General features: G+C 43.3%; 1 protein-coding gene across 1 annotated transcript in view; it reads left to right on the top strand.

Moving 5' to 3' along the window:
- Positions 1-17,878, top strand: part of LOC125347610 (WD repeat-containing protein 49-like) — a 69,556-nt gene that overhangs the window by 10,262 nt on the left and 41,416 nt on the right. Inside the window, exons 4-6 of the mRNA XM_048340604.1 lie at positions 161-383; positions 5,541-5,658; positions 8,792-8,861. Coding sequence (XP_048196561.1) covers positions 161-383; positions 5,541-5,658; positions 8,792-8,861 — 411 coding nt within the window. The remainder of the gene's footprint in view (positions 1-160; positions 384-5,540; positions 5,659-8,791; positions 8,862-17,878) is intronic.

The following is a 17,878-nucleotide window of genomic DNA, read 5'->3' as shown; positions in this document are numbered from 1 at the left end:
CACTCAGATGAAGCGAACTGGAAGTTTAGCAGAACAGCAAGCCGGCTGGTGCTCTCTGATAAGCAGGACATGAGGTCAGAACGTTAAGGAAGGTCAGGTGACCCATAGCTTGTGATGAGGTCTTCAAACCCTTGTTTGACTCTTGTATAACTTGCTCTAGCTTCTGAAGGATCATTCTCTGGTGATGGTGACACAGACCAAAGGGCAGTAGAGGAGATGGTGACAGGTGTGGTGGTGTCTCTCTCTTCATCAGTGACTCTCCCTAGCTGGAAGATAAAGTGGAATCCACAAATCATCCTAGATTGGAAGCCCTGCTTAATTGTCCTGGTCCATTTTGGGATGGTGCCTCATACCCCTGATGACCCCCATGCTCTAAAGAGTGGGTAAGCTTCTAACAAGCATCCCCATCTCTCATGTTCCCAAGCATCTTCCTGGCTGTGGTCCCCTGCTGGACCTCCATAAGCATCTTCTTAGTGGAGTAGTCTTTCTCTCTTCTACAAGCATGCATCCTCAGTGATTTGTGCCAGTCTCCATGGTTATAGTTATAACCCTGAGCCAGTATATTCTGTCCAGAATCTGCCTCTCTAGGAGCTTCTACAGGATAGGAATTATAACTTTATTCATGAGTATCTTTTAAATTTTGGATGGATGGATAAATGGATAGATGGATGACAGAATGGATGACTGGATGGTTGATGATAAAGTAGATGGGAGGAGAATGCTGGAGGCAGGAAAGACAGATGAAGGATGGATGGAGGATGGATAGACACAGATATGTGGCTGGGATGCTAGCTCTTTCATCAGAACTTATATGCAAGAAATTTCACTTTTAGTTGGTAATTAAGCATTATTAAAATGTTCAAAACCTAACCTGTTTCTGAAGAAATGGTTGAAGGACTACTCATAAGCATATGTACTGCATATAATGATTCCTTTTTTCCTAAGTGTAAAGAGTAATTTTGCTGACATCTTATTTTTCCCCTGGCCAAATATAATTTTAGACAAGCTTTATTTTCTGACACGTTATTCAATTAGCAGTAGTTCACAGTGTATCGTCAAGTTCATTTACACTATGCTGTCCCTATCAACCTCTGTCACATCTATCATTCAAGCTTAAATGCTTGATTTATGCTTGATAAAGTGGTGAGGAATGTCCTTCAGAAAATCAAGTCTTTTTGCGTTGCATGAGCACTCCTTATTTGTTTTGTCTAATGTAGCCCATAGTTCATTTTAATTTGAATTTTAAAACTGCCCTTTCCTCCCTCCCTCCCTCCCTCCCTCCCTCCCTCCCTCCCTCCCTCCCTCCCTCCCTCCCTTCCTTCCTTCCTTCCTCGCCCCTCTCTCTTTCTTTCTTGAGCTAGTACTGGGGTTTGAATTCAGATCTAGGCCCTGTCCTTTAGACTTTTCACTCAAGGCTGGTGCTCTACCACTTGAGCCATTCCTCTACTTCTGGCTTTTTGGTGGTTAATTGCAAGAGTCTCACAGAATTTCCTGATCAGGCTGGCTTTGGACCATGACCCTCAGATCTCAACCTCCTGAGTAGCTAGAATTACAGGTGTGAGCCATTGGCACATGACTGTGGATTATCTTTTCTTATCTTATCTTCAGAAATGCTTGAACATGTTGGTTGCATGCATTACAATCAAAAGATATGTCCTAAATCTTTCGATGGTTTTAGAAAGGCACCAGGAGGCAGTTTCTGACAATAACCACAGGCTGATTTCTTGTCACTTGTAATCTTCTGATGACTAAACCAGGAGAGATAAACATTCTGCCAAAGTTTTCTCCACAAAAAACATTCAAGCTATATGGGAGGACATCAAATAAACAAACTAAAGCCACCACATATTCTCAGAAATATCTGAATTTGAGCATTGTTCTGAGCTCAGGTTATACAAATTATAATGGGGTGGTTAAATGATAGATTCAAAGAATTGAGTGAAACAATTCCTGGTAGGCATGTTATCTAATGAATTGAACAGAAGTAGAACTCTCTCTTTCTGTAGTACCCTCAACTAGCACTCCCTGAGAAATGAGCATTCCAAGTGGACTGGCCTTTTCCAGGAAGAGAGAGGATAAAGTTCAAAGACAAACATTAACTGATGATGCAAATGTGCTCAAATTCTCCAAGTGGCAGCATGGAGAAATCATCATCTAGGGGTCACCAAGCCAATATCACATAGCCTGAAAAACTGGGAGAGGAGAAACTTGTAAATCTCTCCTGTAGGTACCCCCAAAAGAGAACAGCTTTTAATGTTAGACTTAGTGGTACACATCTATAATCTCAACCACTTAGGAAATAGAGCTAAGAGGATCACAGTTCTCACAGTTCAAGACCAGGCTTGACAAGACTGTATCCAAAAAACCCATACAAAAACCCATAAAAAGTAAATGTACTAGGAATAGAGAGTTAGCATGAGGACCTGAACTTCATCTCTAGTACAGAAGAAAAAAAAAAGCTTTTGTCCTAAATTCTAAGACATAGGCATGTCCATATGCTTCATTCATACTGAGATGTAGCTCAGTAATAATCAAGTACATCTCAGAGGTCTTGTCCCTAGCAATTAATTCAGGTACAATAAATTTGTATATATCTAAGTGGTCATTTCAAGGAGTTTCAAGGTGTTCCCTGGAGTTCTATCTCTTAGAATGTAAACACTCTTTTCAAATCAGTTATGTTTGACCTCTGATCACCATCTCCTTGATTCTATAAAGTCTGTAAACTTAGCTGGTTCTTTTCTCTTTTACCCTGTCTTAGAAATCTCTTCCCTGACTCTAAATGTTTCAAGATAAAATCCACACACATTCCACAGGGAATGGTTAGTTGAAGAGGCCAAGAAGGGTTTAATTTCAGGGGAATTTATAAAGATCGATTGCCTCCTCCTCTTCCCCCAAAAAGCAGCAAGCTGAAAGATTCTCAAAGTATCACAGATGGGGCAGGCTAAGGAAAAAGACTTACTATTATATTCCTCTATTGTTGGGGAACACAAGGAAGGTAACTTTGCCAGGTTTTTAAGCTGTTTCTTGAGTCATTTTAGAAATATTCCACTTGACCAGCTGCTTTGGGGTATTTCTATAGAAGCCAAATAAATTTGCACAGTGAAATAAACCCTGAGAAGGGCATTTCCCCTGGCACAATGGGGTTTATCAAATCACTACCACCATTACTGAAGGAAGGAACAAGAAAGACATGGAGGGGAGTCCATGAGTTTTGGGATTTGGAGATGACAGTCTACTTAATCTGCTCACTTTCTCTTTGGCTAGTAGGAAGAGGATGCAGGAACTTGTGTGGCAAGTTTGATAACAGAAGTAAAAGACTTGATCAGGCAGAGAGGGGCCTAGTGGAAAAATGTCTCAAAGATGTAAGAGAACCTGTCAAGTCTATTTGGATAGAACTTGAGTCCCTCCACCTGTTCCTGTCATTCCTCCAGGATGGGAGAAAGTCTAACAAGGTTGGATTAAAAAAAGTGCTGAGTGAATGTTTCATTAGGAAACTGAGAATCTTTATCCAGATGAAAGGTGAAATACACACACACACACACACACACACACACACACGAGGAGAAATGAGGGCAGTGGCGGCATTGAGACTGTATCACAACGAATTTCATATTTTGTTATACAGGAGAACTTTTCCCAGAGTTCCTATGTCACCTTTACTTTATATTGTTAGCCAGATATAAGTTATCTGTTGGTATATTAGGGTGTGTTTTTTTTTCCCATTGATTTGTCAAAATTCTTCCATCTGGGAATTTTAGAAAGCTAGAGGTTCCTTTAGCTCAGTTTTGAAAAGTGGAAGCCGGACAGTATGGCACTGCCTCCTTCCCTTAGTTTCATTACCTTTTGATGATATGGCTTCATGGCAGAAGTGTGTATGAGAGGGAGGGATTATGTGGATAGAAGAATAGAAGATGGCTGCTAGGATGGGCTCCAACTTGGCAGGTGGGAATGATTCAAGAAGAAGTATCCATCTTGTTTCCATTGAGCTCCAGGTGCCAAATGCCGTGTCCTGAGTTGTGTTCCTCTAGCCTCTATCCTATCATGAGTCCTTTCTGCCCTTGGGTACAGAGACAGGGGATCCAACCACAAGGCTGCTTTCATGTGCGTGCTCCAAAAAGCAAGGGAACCAATCAGGAGGCTCCTCAAAGCGCATGGCAAGTCATCCACCAATCAGACCAGGAGCATGCTGTTAGGAGGAAGGGGGAGGGACAAGAAAGAAGAGAGGAAGGAAGGAAGAGAGGAAGAGAGGAAGGGAGGAAAAGAGGGGGAAGGAGAGAGCTAGTGGATTCCTAGTTCTGGATTCCCCTCCTTGAACAAAGAGTCTGTTGTATTTTTCTCTTTCAAATCAACTTGACCTGTCCATTTTGTTTATTTTTTAAAGGTACAGTGACAGCCAGTCAAGTCTCTGTCTGTTTTAAACACTTTCCTGCCTCCCTCCCTTTTTGGGGGGTTGCTGGTTCTGTGGCTTGAAGCTCCTGAGCTTCTTTTGCTCAAGGCTAGTGGTGTGCCACTTGAGCTATAGCTCCACTTTTTGGTCCTTTAAAAAATGTGTTTGTTTCTTTATCTTTTTTTAATTAGAGATAAGAGACTCACGGGACTTTCCTGCCAAGGCTGGCTTTGAACCACATTCTGAGATCTCAGCCTCCTGAGTAGCTAGGATCACAGGTGTGAGACACCAGCACCTGGCTGATTTAATGCTTTAATTGGTGGAGAAAGCAAACCCGATCTCTAGATGGCATAATCAGTGACCTCTCCACAGGCTGCGCCTCTTAAAGGTCCCCAACATCTCACATCACCACATTGAGGACCATAATTCCCACACATGAATCCTTGAGAGATAATCTTCATCCTCACCAAAGTACTGGGTTCTATGGGCTGAGAGGAAATAGGGAATGGCTGTTGAGTAGAACCACAGAGTTGTCTACACTTGGTCAGTTGTCCCTTCTGGTATCAACTGCTGCCCTGTTTCCCTCTCAGAGCACTCATGGGACTTTCCCAATACTTCCAGAGATTTTGGAACATGTGAGCTCACCATGCCTTCTGCTACCTTCAGGCATAATGGTTCTGAGGAAGCTTTGGTTCTTTAGGAAAGCCTCTATCATCTTCTACAAGGCTGCTCAGGCCCCAGCTAGGACACTCCAAGGATGGTCCTTGGAGTTATCATCTAATCAGGATTTGTTGAGCCCTTGTTCCATCCCAGGAGGTCATGAGGCTCTAAGAGAAGCACCTATGCCTTCAGGCCACTGTATACACCTCAGGCCACCATATACACCTCATGGGGAGGGAGCAGCAGCTCCGTGCTCCACTTTTCTGGAATCTTGGACAGAGGGTGCTCAGATGACCTGGTATATTCAGCCATCTCCCTTTAGTTGACTTGGTAAGGCTTTGGGGAATGAAGGAATTGGAATAAAAAAGGGGAGGGTTTAGGAAAATGCCAACTGGAAAGATGGCCCAAGGAGAGAAAGCTGCTTGAGAGGAGCCAGAGGCCAGAGCTCCAGCTGTTCTTACCATTTTGAGGTTTTTATGTCTTTCCTCCTTAGAACTTGGAAGAAGATGCCCAAAGTTGACAACATGCCAACAATTACTATTTGCAAAGCTCTGACCTCTCCCAGTGTAAACTACATCCGCTGGAAAGTACATGGAGACTGGGTTACTCAGGTAAAACAAAACAAGATGATAATTAAAAGTAAATCAGGCTGCCCCTGCCACTCTCTCCAGGTGACTCACCCAAGCAAGTCATCACTGGCCCTGAGGTAAATCCATCAACCTAGCTCAAAACAAATAATAAAAAAAAAAGAATTATTGCATGAAGTGCAAAGAATCACAGTAAATGGTTTCTAGAAGCTGTGGATGCTTCTAGGATGTGAGCTTCCTGCTGTGATTGCTCACGTGGCCCGAGACTCTTAGGATCCATGAGTGAAGACTGAATCCACCACAAAAGCTAAAAGAGGATGCTTGTCCGATTTATAAGAAAGCAAAACATGTCCTTAGAAGAGCCTAGAAACTGAATGCAGAGAGGATGTGGTGGCCCATGGACAGGACTCAGGACAGGATGCAGAGCAGAAATCCTTGGGCTACACCAATGATGACATCCCATCCCCACAGAGGATCACAGGCTCTCAACCTCCCCTTTGCCTTTCTAAATACATCAGGCTTAATCCAAGTAGGGAAGACTCTAAACTAACAAGCAGCTTTTTTGTGAGGAAAGGATGCTAGGAGCTATTATTGAGTGAGGGGGGGAAAGTAGAAGAAAACCCACCAAACTTATTTGATGACTTAAAAAGAAAAATGTATGAGGAGAAACGTTGGACTAAGAAAACAGCATTATCTTACGCCTATAATCCGAGGTACACAGAAGGCTGAGAGCTAAGGCTGAGTTTAAAAAGAGCCCAGACAGACAAACCTGGAAAAGTATTATCCCCAATTAACCAGCAAAAGATTGGAAGCAGAGATGTGGCTCAAGTGGTAGAGCACCAGCCTCAAGTGAAAAAGCTAGGGACGGTGCTGAGGCCCTACAGGAAGCCCCAGTACTGGCACCAAAGATAAAATAGAAAGAAAAAAAGGAAAACGAGAAAAGAAAATAGCATTTGTCTGAAATTAAAGATCAACAAACTGAGGAAAGCAAATGCCAATCCCACAGTGGAACAGAAGAGTAATTAGGAAAGCTCAACGAGGTCAGGCATGGAGATGAGGTACACTCTTGTAATCCCAGCTATCATGTGGGAGCAGGAAGCAGGAGAGTCACCAGTTCAAGAGCATCCTGAGTCTCTGAGAGAGACTCAGGGAGACTCTATCTCAAAAACTCAAGGACTGGGAGCATTTCCCTGTAGTACAGCACTTCCTGGTATATGCAAAGCTCTGGATTTGACCCTCTGCACTGACAAATTGAATAGTTTAGTACAAAAAGAAAACACTAATGAGACTAAGCGTGCATACATAGTACTATATGTATATTGAGGGCAGTTGAAATAAATTTCTCCCTTTTTTAGCTTTATGAACTACAATGCACATAAATTAAACTTTCATGTACAGTTTATTGCTAGTAAGCTTACTGAGCTACACAGTTATCACTATGAGTCAAACATGGAACATTCCTGTCACTCAATAAGATCCTTCCAGCTCATTTCCACTTGTCCACTTAGAATAATGGAGCCATATTTCTTGTTGAATGTGGAGGGTTTGGTCCAGATTAGAATTTATACTCAGGTTCTAATCCCAGTTTGTCTACCTTTTGCTTTCCCTCTTCAATCATCTGTAACCCAGAAGGTCGATGCAACAGAAGCAGTGTTGTCCAAGGGGTGACCTTCTGTATAGGGCTGAGGTGGGGGAAGCTGTATCAATGTCACTGGGAGAAAGTAATGGTAGTCTTTAAACTCAGGAACTCATGCTTTGCTAGGCAAGTGCTCTACCACTTGAGCCACACATCCCTTTTGCTTTCTTTTGTCAGTTATGGAGCTTGAACTCAGAATCTGGGCTGTGTCCCTGAGCTCTTTTTGCTCAAGGTTAGCACTCTACCATTTCAGGTCACAGTGCCGCTTCCAGTTTTCTGGTGGTTAATTGGAGATAAGAGTCTCACAGACTTTCCTGTCTGGGTTGGCTTTGAACCATGATCCTCAAATCTCAGCCTCCTGAGTAGCTAGGATTATAGGCATGAGCCACCAGCCCCTGGTCCCTTTTGCTTTTCTGTAGCTAGCTTTTCAAGTAGGGTCTCATGTTAACTTTGCCCAGGCTGGCCTTGGAACACAAACCTTATATGAGTACCAAGTACCACTGTTGTATAACTTCATGTGTGGCAAATTTGTTGAGATAGGGTGTCATTAATTTTTAGATCAAGCTGGCTATGAACCTCCAATCTTCCTGCCTTTTGCCTCCCAAGTTGCTGGTATTAAAGAAATGCAATACTATTGGCTACATGCTCATACTTGAGTGTGTGTGCACACATGCATGTGCACATGTGACAGGAGTGGGGCTTGAACTCAGAACTTCAAGCTCTCATTCTGGCTCAGCCTTTTTGCTCATAGCTGGTGCTCTACCACTTGAACCATGCCTCCCATCCACCATTTTGCTATTGAATTGGAGGTAGAGTCTCTTAGACTTTTTCTACCTGGAATGGCTTTCAACTACAATCCTTCAGATCTCCTCAATTTCTAGGATCACAGGTATGAGCCATTGGCCCCTGGCTTATTTGCTCACCTTATTAATAAGGGTGGTCACTGTGGAAGAAGGTGGCTGGAGAGGAGAACTCGAATCCCGCCATATCTGGAGCCTTGCATCTGAGTCTGATGACAACTGCCCCTGCCCACAAACCCTGCTTCCCCAACCCCTAGCAGATGTTCATAGCCCAGCACTCCATTTCCAAGAAAAGGAGGATGAAAAAGTAAAAGTCTCCACTTCTCAATCTGATGCTCAGCACTGTTTCCAATTTCAAGATGATTTCAAAGGAAGGATGAAGGTTTTCTCTGTAAGCTTTGAGGCTCTACAGATTTTCTCAGAACCACATGAAGCTGGCAGAAGAACGTGCAGCCTGGTCTGTGAGACAGGATGCCCAGGAATTGTTCGTTCTGATGTCAGCCTTGAGCAGTGGAGAGGGAAGATCTTGCCACATGCCCAGGCCACCTACACAAGTCTGCCCACGAGAGAGCAATGTGCCTAATGTCTGCACAAATGGTTCCTTTCTGCTTCAGCAAGTCTGTCTCCAAAGAAAGCTTTAAAACATTGCTAGGAACTCTTCCTTGACCTGGTAGGTGATCTTTGTGTTAACTAATGTTTTCTATCTTCCTTTTTTTTCTAGCTGAACTACTATGACTCTATGAAAGCCATCATTTCCAGCTCCAACCATGAGCCTACAGCTCTAGTAATAGGTACTGTGTGGCCCATGTTCTCTTTCTGGGTGTAAGATCCCTCAAGCTCCTCCAACTTTATAGTTTCTGCATTGCAGGAGGCATTGCACACTGCTAGTGTCTCCTGAGAGGGCCCAGTCAGACAGCATATCTGCTTAGTTTGGCTTTAGGTTTCCAAGTCCACTATAAGCCAGCTGGAGAAAGAGAGAGACAGAGACAGAGACACAGAGACAGTCAGAGAGACAGAGAGAGACAGATACAGAGACACAGAGATAGACAGAGACAGAGGGTCAGAGAAGGCCTAACTTTAGATTTGTACGCCGAGAGCTCAAAAGATATTGAATTGAAATAGAAGCAAATTCACTCAAATGTCAGGCTTCATGTGGAATAGATGCATGATTTTCACCGAATAGGAATCCAACATAAAACCATCCATAAGGGACCATATTCCTGAAACGGAATGTGGGAATTTAAGAATTCAAAGAACACAAAGAGGTGACATTTTTCAAAAAAAAGAAAGATATGTACTCATTACCTGACTTATGAAATGGCAACTCCTCTGTATAACACCTTAATAATAAGAATAAAATTATATATATATACACATAAGTATATATACATATATATGTACATATATATACATATATACATATGTATATATATATATATACTTAAAAATGAAGATCCAGTACTTGGGAAGTTCAGGAGCCTCATTTAGAACCAGTGAATCTCAAGAAAGGCCAAAGGAGAGCTTAGCCTCCAATTCACCCTTCAATCTTAAGGATGCTCCCAACATCTTAGTTCATTTACTGAGGCTATAATAGAATGCCACAGACTAGGTAACTTGTAAAGGGAAAAAAAGTTTATTAGATATAATTCTGGAAGTTGGGAAGTCCAAGAGTAGGAGTGACAGCTTCTAGAGAGAGCTTTCATGTTGCATTATCTAGTTAGAAAAATGTAATTGAGGTCAGAAGAGTTCACTTTTATAACAAAACCACTGCTGTTAGAACGGACCCCTCCCAGCCAGGTGCTGGTGTCTCCCTCCTGAAATCATGACCACTAAGGAGAGTGAGATCTGGAGGACTGAGGTGAGAGGCAAGCCTGGACAGAAGCTTCTGTAGGCTCAACTTCTTAAAAATGAGCAAATGCCAGGCTATAGGCATGGTGAAGTAGGAGTGTGCCAGTTAAATAAGCAAGCCCAGGAAGTGCGAGGCCCAGGGTTCAAACCCCAGTGTAAAGAACTGGCATCTCCCAAGAAAGCAATGAACTAAACACCTTTGTTAAGACCCATCTCTCTCTTGCTCTTCCTTTCATGTGCAGGGATTTGAATTCAGGGCTTTGCTATTGCTAAGCATGCATTTCACCACTTTAACCACACTTCTAGAGTTTTTTCCTTTTTCTTTTTGCTTTTGCTATATTTTAGATAGGGTCTTATGTTTTTGCTCAAGCCAAGCCTCACTCAGACCACAATCCTCCTACCCTGTGGCCTTCCATGTAGCTGAAATCATAGACATGTGCCACCATACTTGACTCGTGGATTGAGATGGAGTCTTACTAATTTTTTCCCCCTAGCTGGCTTTGATCCTTCTGATCTCTTCCTTCCTAGTAAATGAGATTATAAGCATGAGCTACTATGCCCAATGTAAGGTTCTAACACATCAGTTTTCTGAGGGACGTATTCAAACCATAGTCTCCAGTGAGTAGCCACAACTATGAATAGACTTGAACAAGCTGACCTTGGGTCTATGGAGTGAGTGGGTGGTTCTATGTGATGCAATGTGGGGGGAGGCCATTGGTCTGCCCAAAACTGAGGACTTAACATCCTGGCCTTGGATGTAATTTAAGAGGTCAGAGTGGTCCAAATTTAAGGCAGGAATCCAATGCCTTTGTGGTACACCATTCCCCACATTCCATCTCATAGTCTGAAATAGAAGCAGCCTCTGCCTGGCCCCCGAGCTGCCTAACTGGAATACTTCCTTAAGATGAGCTCCATCCTAAGCCTTCTGTGCATAGTGTTTTATGCCTATAACCATCCATGGCTCATATCCCACCAATCCCACTATCCTTCCCCCCCCCCCCGCCCACCTTAGAGCCCTGTTCAGATATTTTCTTTTACCACAGTAACAAAAATCCAACTGAAAACTGAGTTAAGCCAAAGAGAGAGTTTGAGGTGTCTGAATGGAGGTATCTTGTCCTGGCCTTTCCTGTCTCTCTTCTTCCTGGCAGCTACTCAGTGAGCAGCCTTCCTCCCCCATGCTCTTCCCCCATGATGGTTCTGCTTTGGGACAGACCTAAAAGCAGTGGAGCCCAACAAGCCACCAAAAACCTTTTAAAACAGTAATCAAAATAAATCCTTTTCTAAGCCAGGTGCCAGTGGACAACACCTGCAGTCCTAGCTACTCAGGAGGGTAAGATCTAAGGATCAAGGTTAACCCAAAGTCAGCTCAGGCAGGAAAGTTCACAAGACCCCTAACTTCAATAAATCACTGAAAATCCAGATGTAGAGCTGTGGCTCAAGTGGTGCAACATCAGTTTTGAACAAAAAGAATTAACAATGTCCTGGTCCTGAACTCAAGCCCCAGCAACACACACACACACACACACACACACACACACACACACACACACACACACACACACTCTCTCTCTCTCTCTCTCACACACACACACACTCTCTCTCTCTCTCTCCCCCCCCCTCTTCTCTCTGAAGTTACTTCTTCATATATGTTGTCCCAGCAAGGTGATAAGAGCCTGACAGTGAGTAGCATACAGGAGGGCATTTTTCACAGTAGTAGGGACAGGAAGGAAGATTTACTCATGACAGAAGCAGTGAAGGACTTCTTCATAAGTCACCAAGTGTAGAGGGAGGGCCCACCACTGGAACCACAGCATGGTTTGGATCTGAAACGTCCTCTAGAAGTTCACACGCCTCAGGCTTGGTCCCCAGCACAGCAGTGCTCCAAAGTGGGGCCTTTGGAAGGAGTTTGGACCATGAGGGTGCCCATCCCATCAGTGGATGAATTCCTTGATGGGGTCATACCTTCATGGGCTATTGGGAGGCAGGGTAAATTTTAGAAATTGATACCTCATTGGGGGAAGTAGGTCAAGAGAGGTGTGGCCTTGGAGAGTTTATTTTGTCCCTGCTGTTTCCTCTTTTTCTCCTTGCCCCACTAGAAATCCCCAGACTCCACTGTGTTATTCTGATTCACCACAGCCCAGAAACAGTGGAGTGAAACCTCTCGACCGTGGTCCATACCTCCTTTAAGTGAATTGTTTCAGCTTGTCTATGCAGAAGCTCTACCCTCACACTGTGGAATCATGAGAATGTACAGACATTTCCTTTTCTGAGACAGTTAGGCTTAACATCAAGCCTCATGCTTGTTTGGCTCAGGCTTGCTCAGCTGATGCCCTACTACTTGAGCTACCACCAGCCCAGGTTTCTGATGATTATTCTGGAGATCAAGTCTCACAAACTCTTCTGCTGAAGCTGGCCTCAAATCTTGATCCTTCATATCCCAGCCTCCTTAGTAGCTAGAAATACAGATGAGAGCCATCCATGCCTGGCTTAACATTAACGTTTAAAATCTGGCATACCTTTGTAACACTTTATGCTTACTTCATTAAATTTCATAATGACTTTGTGAAGCTCTTGAGAATGTATTAAAAACCCCATCCAATTAATCAACATCACCACAGTCCTATCTAATTCTCAAGTCCATTGCGGTGGCAATTGCTTCTATGAGTTTGGCACTTAGTAATTGAAAGTAATCTCAGATTCTCCAGTGGTTCTCCATTTGAGGTAAACATTGGAGCCACCCGTGGGATGTTACAAACTCTGGTTACCTGAGTTTGACCTAATTGATCAGAGATAAAGGCTGGGTCTTGCCACTTTTGAAAGCCCCCACAGTGATAGGGATACACAAATAGGGACACATGATCCACAGGGATACAGTCAGGGCATCTGCATTGCTCAGATGCTCTGTGGTAATCTTGATTTGCAGCCCAGGTGAAGAACTAATCACATGCACTACCTTACTGGATCAGAACAGTGGTGAGAGAAGGTGTGAATGGTACACATCTCCATTTTACAGATGAAGATATAGTCATGGTAGGTTTTCTGGGCAGGTCCCTTAGCTGGAAAAGTTGGAATTGAATCTGGACTCCAGTCCTACTAACTTCAAAGCAGTAGATTACCTGACATTGTTGAGCTTAGGTTGGTAAAACTGTCTAGTTCTAGGATCTGAACCTATGTAATACCCTAGGTCTACATCTGCTCTAGGACAGCCTAAATCCATGGCACCACTTCTGGAGACAGAGGAGTTTTTGGTGTATAATTGGAGCTAAGAGTCCGTGAATGTTTCTTACTGGGGCTGGTAGGAAGTTTGACATCATCTCTGAGCATAAGGAACCTTCTGAGCTTGGAACAGAACAAGTCTTTGGGCCCAGAGGAAAGATGGGATCATTATCCCTTGGTTATTGAAGAAGTTGGTATTGCCAACCTGAGCCGCATCTGATTGAGCTTCCCACAGGCCTGATCAACCTCAGGAGCTTTGAAAAGAAGCCAGTGAAGAACCCAAAATCAGACACTCCTGTGTGCTGGATGCCAGGCCCACATAACAGGCAAGAAAAAAAAAGTAGTACAGTCCAGAGCTGTGGGAAGGCATGAGCCATGTTCCTGCAGCCAATCTAGGATGGGCCATGTGTGCAACAGTGGTTGTAATGATTACAGTGGGTCTAAGATGTCATCACTGTGTCATGATGGAGCTGTAAGGAAGCTGTCATGATGAAGATGCTGTCATGGAGCAGTTGTCATGGAGCTGCAGTGATGGTGCTATCATTATGGAGCTGTAATGGAGCTGTGGTATTGGAGCTGTCTTGATGGACCTGTCATGAGGAAGCTGTGGTGATAGAACTGTTGCCATGGAGCTGCAGGAATGGAGCTGTTGTGATGGAGCTATAATTAAGCTGTCATGATGGAGCCATGATGTTGAAGCTGCTGTACTGGAGCTGTCATGGTGGAGCTGTGTTCAGGGACCTGTCACGACGATGCAGGAATGGATGTTGTCATTTAGCTGCCCTGGTAAAGCTGCCATGATGAAGTACTTGTTGTGTAGCTGTCAGGGTATAGTTGTAGTGAAGCTATTGTGATGAAGCTGTCACGATGAAGGTGTTGTGATGGAACAGTTGTCGGGTAGCTGAAGTGATGGGGCTGTTGTGGTGAGGCAGTTGTGATGGTGATGTGAACAACCTCCCGCACTGTGTTACACGAAAGTAAGAGCAGGCCAGTGCACTTAACCAGCACATAATACCCGATCGTGATAGGAAGTCTTCAATGTTTATTACACCTCATTTTAATGGTTGTTTTTAGCACAAACTCCTCCTACTTACAAAATATTTACTTTAAATGATGTGCATGCTCTGAGTGACTCCAAGATACTACGTGGAGTGACTGACCTATACTCGCCTTTGATGTTCCCAGGAAATGCCTAAAGATGCAGTTCTCAGGAGCATGTTGTTGCTAAGCAACATGTGCCTTCTACTTTCCCGTGTCCCTCTTTGCCTCCTCCTCCCTGCCCCACCCCACGTTCCACCCTGCACTTTAAGGATTTGATGTCTGCTGGGAGCTGGTGGTTCATGCCTGTAAACCCAACTACTTAGGAGGCTGAGAACTGAGGATCATGATTCAAAGCCAGCCTAGGAAGAAAAGACTCTTATCTCCAATTAACCACCAAAAACTGGAAGTGGATGTGTGGCTCAAGTAGTACAGCACCAGTTTTGAGGGGAAGGGCTAAGTGAAAGTATGAAGCCCTGAATTCAAGCCACAAAAGTGTGGTGGAGGAGGTTGCTGGGTGTAGTGCACCAAGCAAGGTATCTATAAGCAATATTAAGACATTTTGCTGTAGCTCAGAAGTCATCACTTGCTTAAGTGTGCCAGCCATTTCTTTTATGATACCTTCCAATAGAACTGGGTCTAGGCTTCTCTAAGTCTCCAGAAAGGCTGAAATATGAGTTTCTCCTTCTTAATCCTTCAAAGTCTAATTCCATTTAGCACAGAACATCATGGAAAATAAATAATGCCTAGGCCAAGGTCTCAACCTCCTTGATTCTTTCTTTCTTCATAGCAATCTTCCTGAAGGCCCTTTCCAGCTCCCTGATTCATAGCCTAAGAACTCACATCATCTTTCAAAGAAAGATTCCTTTATAAATTTCTGATTTACTGACATTTGAATCATCAAAAGGTTAAAAAGAAATGTGCAGTGGTGAAGTTTCTTGAGAACTTTTCATTAGACTTTCTTGGAACTAGAAGATTTGGTTTTCTAGAATCCTAATGGGTTTAAATTCTAAGAATTTAGACTTAGCTCTTGGAGGCTGAGGCAGCTCAAAATTCAGTATTTGTTTGGGCAGATGAAAAGCAATGCCTTCAGGGAAAGGGACAAGGAGTTTTAGCCCTGGCTCGCTTCCTGACAGAACTGTGATGTCCTGTTTTCCTTCCAGTTCAGTTAGGAGCTATGGTTTGGGTGTGATTTGAGTGTGTCCTATAAAAACTCAGGTCCTGAAGACTTGGTCCCCAATATGCTGGGGTTGAGAGACGCAGTATCCTTTGAGGAGGGGGCCTAATGGGAGGTAGTTTAGGTGATTGGGGCATCATATTGGAAGGGATTAATGTAGGTCTTACAGGACCCTGATTAGTTCCTAAGAGCAAGTTGTTATACAAAGAGCAAGATTGGCCCCTCCACATTCTCTTAATTCTAGATATAATCTCTCATGTGTGATCTCTCATGTGATCTCATGCTTATGATCTCGTGCATGTAGCTGATCTCGTCCATGTAGCTGATCTCTCACATGTGCTCCTACTTTGATGCCCTTCACCAGGTTGTGATGCTCTCTTAGAATGGAACAAATAGGCTGCCTTATCTTGGGCTTTCAGTTTCTAAAATTGTGAGCTACAGTAACCTGTTTACTTCCTAAGTCCCTAGATTCAGGTGATTTGTCACAGTTACAGAAAACAGACCAGTGCAATAAGGAAGTTGGCAGAAACTCTAAGGTGGTCCCTCCAGTTCACATTCATCAAGTCCTCATTCTGCCGAAAGAGGCCTGTCCATCCTTCCTCCTTCTTGTATCAAGAAAAGGGTGAAAACTGCTTACAGAAAAGTGAAATTGCTTACAGCTTCAAACTGCTATGATTTCATTGAATAATATTTCTTAAACATTAGATACCTATGTTATAGCAAAGATTGGCCCCAAAATCAACATTAGTGTTCTTATGGGTTTCATTTGACTCTTATCTCCAATTAACCAGCAATAAGTGGCTCAGGTGGTAGAGTGCTGGCCATGAACAGAAAAGCTAAGCAAAACTGTGAGTTCAAGCCCCAGTATTGAGGCACGTGTGCGCACATACACACAAACACACAAAAGATCCTCTTCTAATATCTTTCTGGACTCCACAACTTGCTTTATGGTGAATTATTTATTTCCTGCTCTCCTTTGCACTTATCCTGTACAAGGAAAGCTATAACTGAAATATGAATGCCACAGACTTCTGAAGTTCAAAGTTCCTTTCAGCAGTTTTGTTTATTTGGCCAAGTCTCTCAATTTGTGTGTGTGTGTGTGTGTGTGTGTGTGTGTGTGTGTGTGTGTGTGTGTACTAGGGATTGAACTCAGAGCTTTTGTACCCTCCCTTGGCCTTTTCTACTCTAAGCTAGAGCTCCATTTGAGACACATCTCCACTTCTGTCTTTTTGCTTTTTAGTGAGAGATAAAGAGTCTCATGAACTTTTCTTCCCAGGCCAGCTTTGAACCATGATCCTTAAACCTCAGCCTTCCAAGAAGTTAGGATTATAGGTATGAACCACTAATGCCTGGCTACTCTTGCTTCCTTTTTTGTAATTAATATGGGGAAAGGCTGGGCTTTGAGTGTCTTCTGTTTTGCAAATTGTAAGTGTGGGCTGATTTTGTGACCACAGATCCATAGGCTATGCCAACTTGTGGAAACTGGGGTAGAAAAAGGGATATAATATAGGTAAAGAAGGGCAGGAGAGACCCCCAAATCTAACTTGATTCAGACAGAGTGAAGCTCTGCTCTTCAAAGGGGTTGTATTCACCTTGTGGTCGACTCCATAGTGTAGTATTAGCTCTTAAGTATGTTGATGTCGCCTTGGTCATTTTGTTGCTAGTGGCACACTGGACCATCAGAATTAATGTTCCCTCAGGACCCCATAAGATTTGCTTGCTAGTTAGTGTGCCTTGAATCTGCTTTAGGTTTCCATGGCAATTACTTAAACTTTTCATCATCCTTCCTTCAGACCTTGGAGAAGCGCTATGCCCTCTGTTTCCATGACAACCATGTAAACGTGTAGCTCAGTCTGGTTCTATTTAAATAGAACCACTAGAGATCGTGTAAATGAACTGGCTGCTCTCCCTTACTTGAAAAATAAATAAATAAAATAAAAGTGAAGTGATACACCTGCTTAGAAGTTTTGGGTCACAAGAAGGTTGAACATGTTGAACTGTTCTCTGAGGTGCATGGGCTGCATTGTTTTGTTTTAAATCTTTATTTTTGATACTTACAGGGCTCACCCAGATTCTCAAGCTAACTCTGTCATCCTGTAATTATCTATCTACCTTCCTCTCTGTTGCCAGCAGAAGACCTGCAACTTTAAAGCTGTTTTACCTTCCTACTGAATATTAAAGGAGGAGGGGAAGGATAAGAACAGAGTGACTAGACAGTCACCCTACCCAAAATAGCCCTTCCAATGCGGAAAGTTGAGCAGGGTCACTGGCTCAATTCACCATCCACAAATTGGCCCCAGGTGGCTCAGGACTTGGATTACAGCCCACAGATAATGTGGAAATTCCATCCCGGGCACTCAGACATGACTCTACACTCTAGCTGGGTTCACAGAATCCAGAGAGCAGCCACCCACCACTTAAGGAGCTAGTGGTTCATGCCTGTAATCCTAGCTACTCAAGAGACTTAGATATAACAAGTGTGGGTTGAAACTAGTCCTGGAAGGAAAGTCCATGAGATTCTTCTCTCCA

Source organism: Perognathus longimembris, chromosome 3, assembly GCF_023159225.1.
Source record: "Perognathus longimembris pacificus isolate PPM17 chromosome 3, ASM2315922v1, whole genome shotgun sequence".
NCBI lineage: Eukaryota > Metazoa > Chordata > Mammalia > Rodentia > Heteromyidae > Perognathus > Perognathus longimembris.
This window is presented reverse-complemented; position numbering and strand designations above follow the sequence as displayed.